A 999-nucleotide genomic window follows, 5' to 3' on the forward strand; every position below is an offset into this window, starting at 1 on the left:
AGAAACTACAGATTGCTTCAAATATGTGTTGGCATCTCTAGTTTCCTGTTTAACAACTCGGCCGTGTAATATATGTTTGGATGCGCGTTTGCTCCAGGAGAAACAACTCGATGAAGCAGACGACGTCACGTGACAGCGGCGTCGTCACGGCGATCCCTCCTCCGCCCGCACAGACGCACGTACATGTGAGTGAGCGCCACCTTGTGAGCACTAACATAAATAAATTGTCTGCTTCGTTACCGACGATGATAGCTCAATAATTATTCATAACGAGATGTCTATTCAGCCGGTGTAAATGCCGTGTACATGTCTGTTACAGTCTGCGTCGCAGGAAGTTTGCCCGACTGATTTGTTAGCGACATGGGATCGACCTACGTGGATAACGCCGACCAGTGAAGCGCCCCCTACACCTACGCTCCTTGCTAAAGCGCCCCCTACACCTACGCCCCTCGCTAAAGTACCCCCTACTACTTCATCCTCCGCTAAAGTACTTGATACAGCCACACTCCCTGCTGAGCCGCCCTCTATAGCTGCACCTGCTGAGGCGCCCCCTATATCCACACTGCCTGCTGAGGCGCCCCCTATAGCCGCACCTGCTGAGGCGCCCTCTATAGCCACACTCCCTGCTGAAGCGCCCTCTATAGCCGCACCTGCTGAGGCGCCCTCTATAGCCGCACCTACTGAGGCGCCCCCTACAACCACAACTAACGGCCAGCACCAACGCGAGGGCATGCACCAACATCAGCTGCAGCTTGACCTCGAGGTATGAATGAACGCTACTCTCTCTCAGTACCGCTACTCTCTCTCTACTCTCTCTCTACTACTATTTCTCTACTCTCCCCACTACTCTCTCTCAGTACTCTCTCCCCACTACTCTCTCTCTACTCTCCCTACTACTCTCTCTCAGTACTCTCTCCCCACTACTCTATCTCAGTACTCCCTACTCTCTCTCTACTCTCTCCCTACTACTCTATCTCAGTACTCCCTACTCTCTCTCTA

At 52.9% G+C, this 999-nt stretch overlaps 1 protein-coding gene across 1 annotated transcript in view; it reads left to right on the plus strand.

Moving 5' to 3' along the window:
• Positions 1–999, plus strand: part of LOC106812857 — a 31511-nt gene that overhangs the window by 7136 nt on the left and 23376 nt on the right. Inside the window, exons 8-9 of the mRNA XM_014816845.1 lie at positions 98–185; positions 320–763. Coding sequence (XP_014672331.1) covers positions 98–185; positions 320–763 — 532 coding nt within the window. The remainder of the gene's footprint in view (positions 1–97; positions 186–319; positions 764–999) is intronic.

Source organism: Priapulus caudatus, unplaced genomic scaffold, assembly GCF_000485595.1.
Source record: "Priapulus caudatus unplaced genomic scaffold, Priapulus_caudatus-5.0.1 Scaffold694, whole genome shotgun sequence".
Lineage (NCBI taxonomy): Eukaryota > Metazoa > Priapulida > Priapulimorpha > Priapulimorphida > Priapulidae > Priapulus > Priapulus caudatus.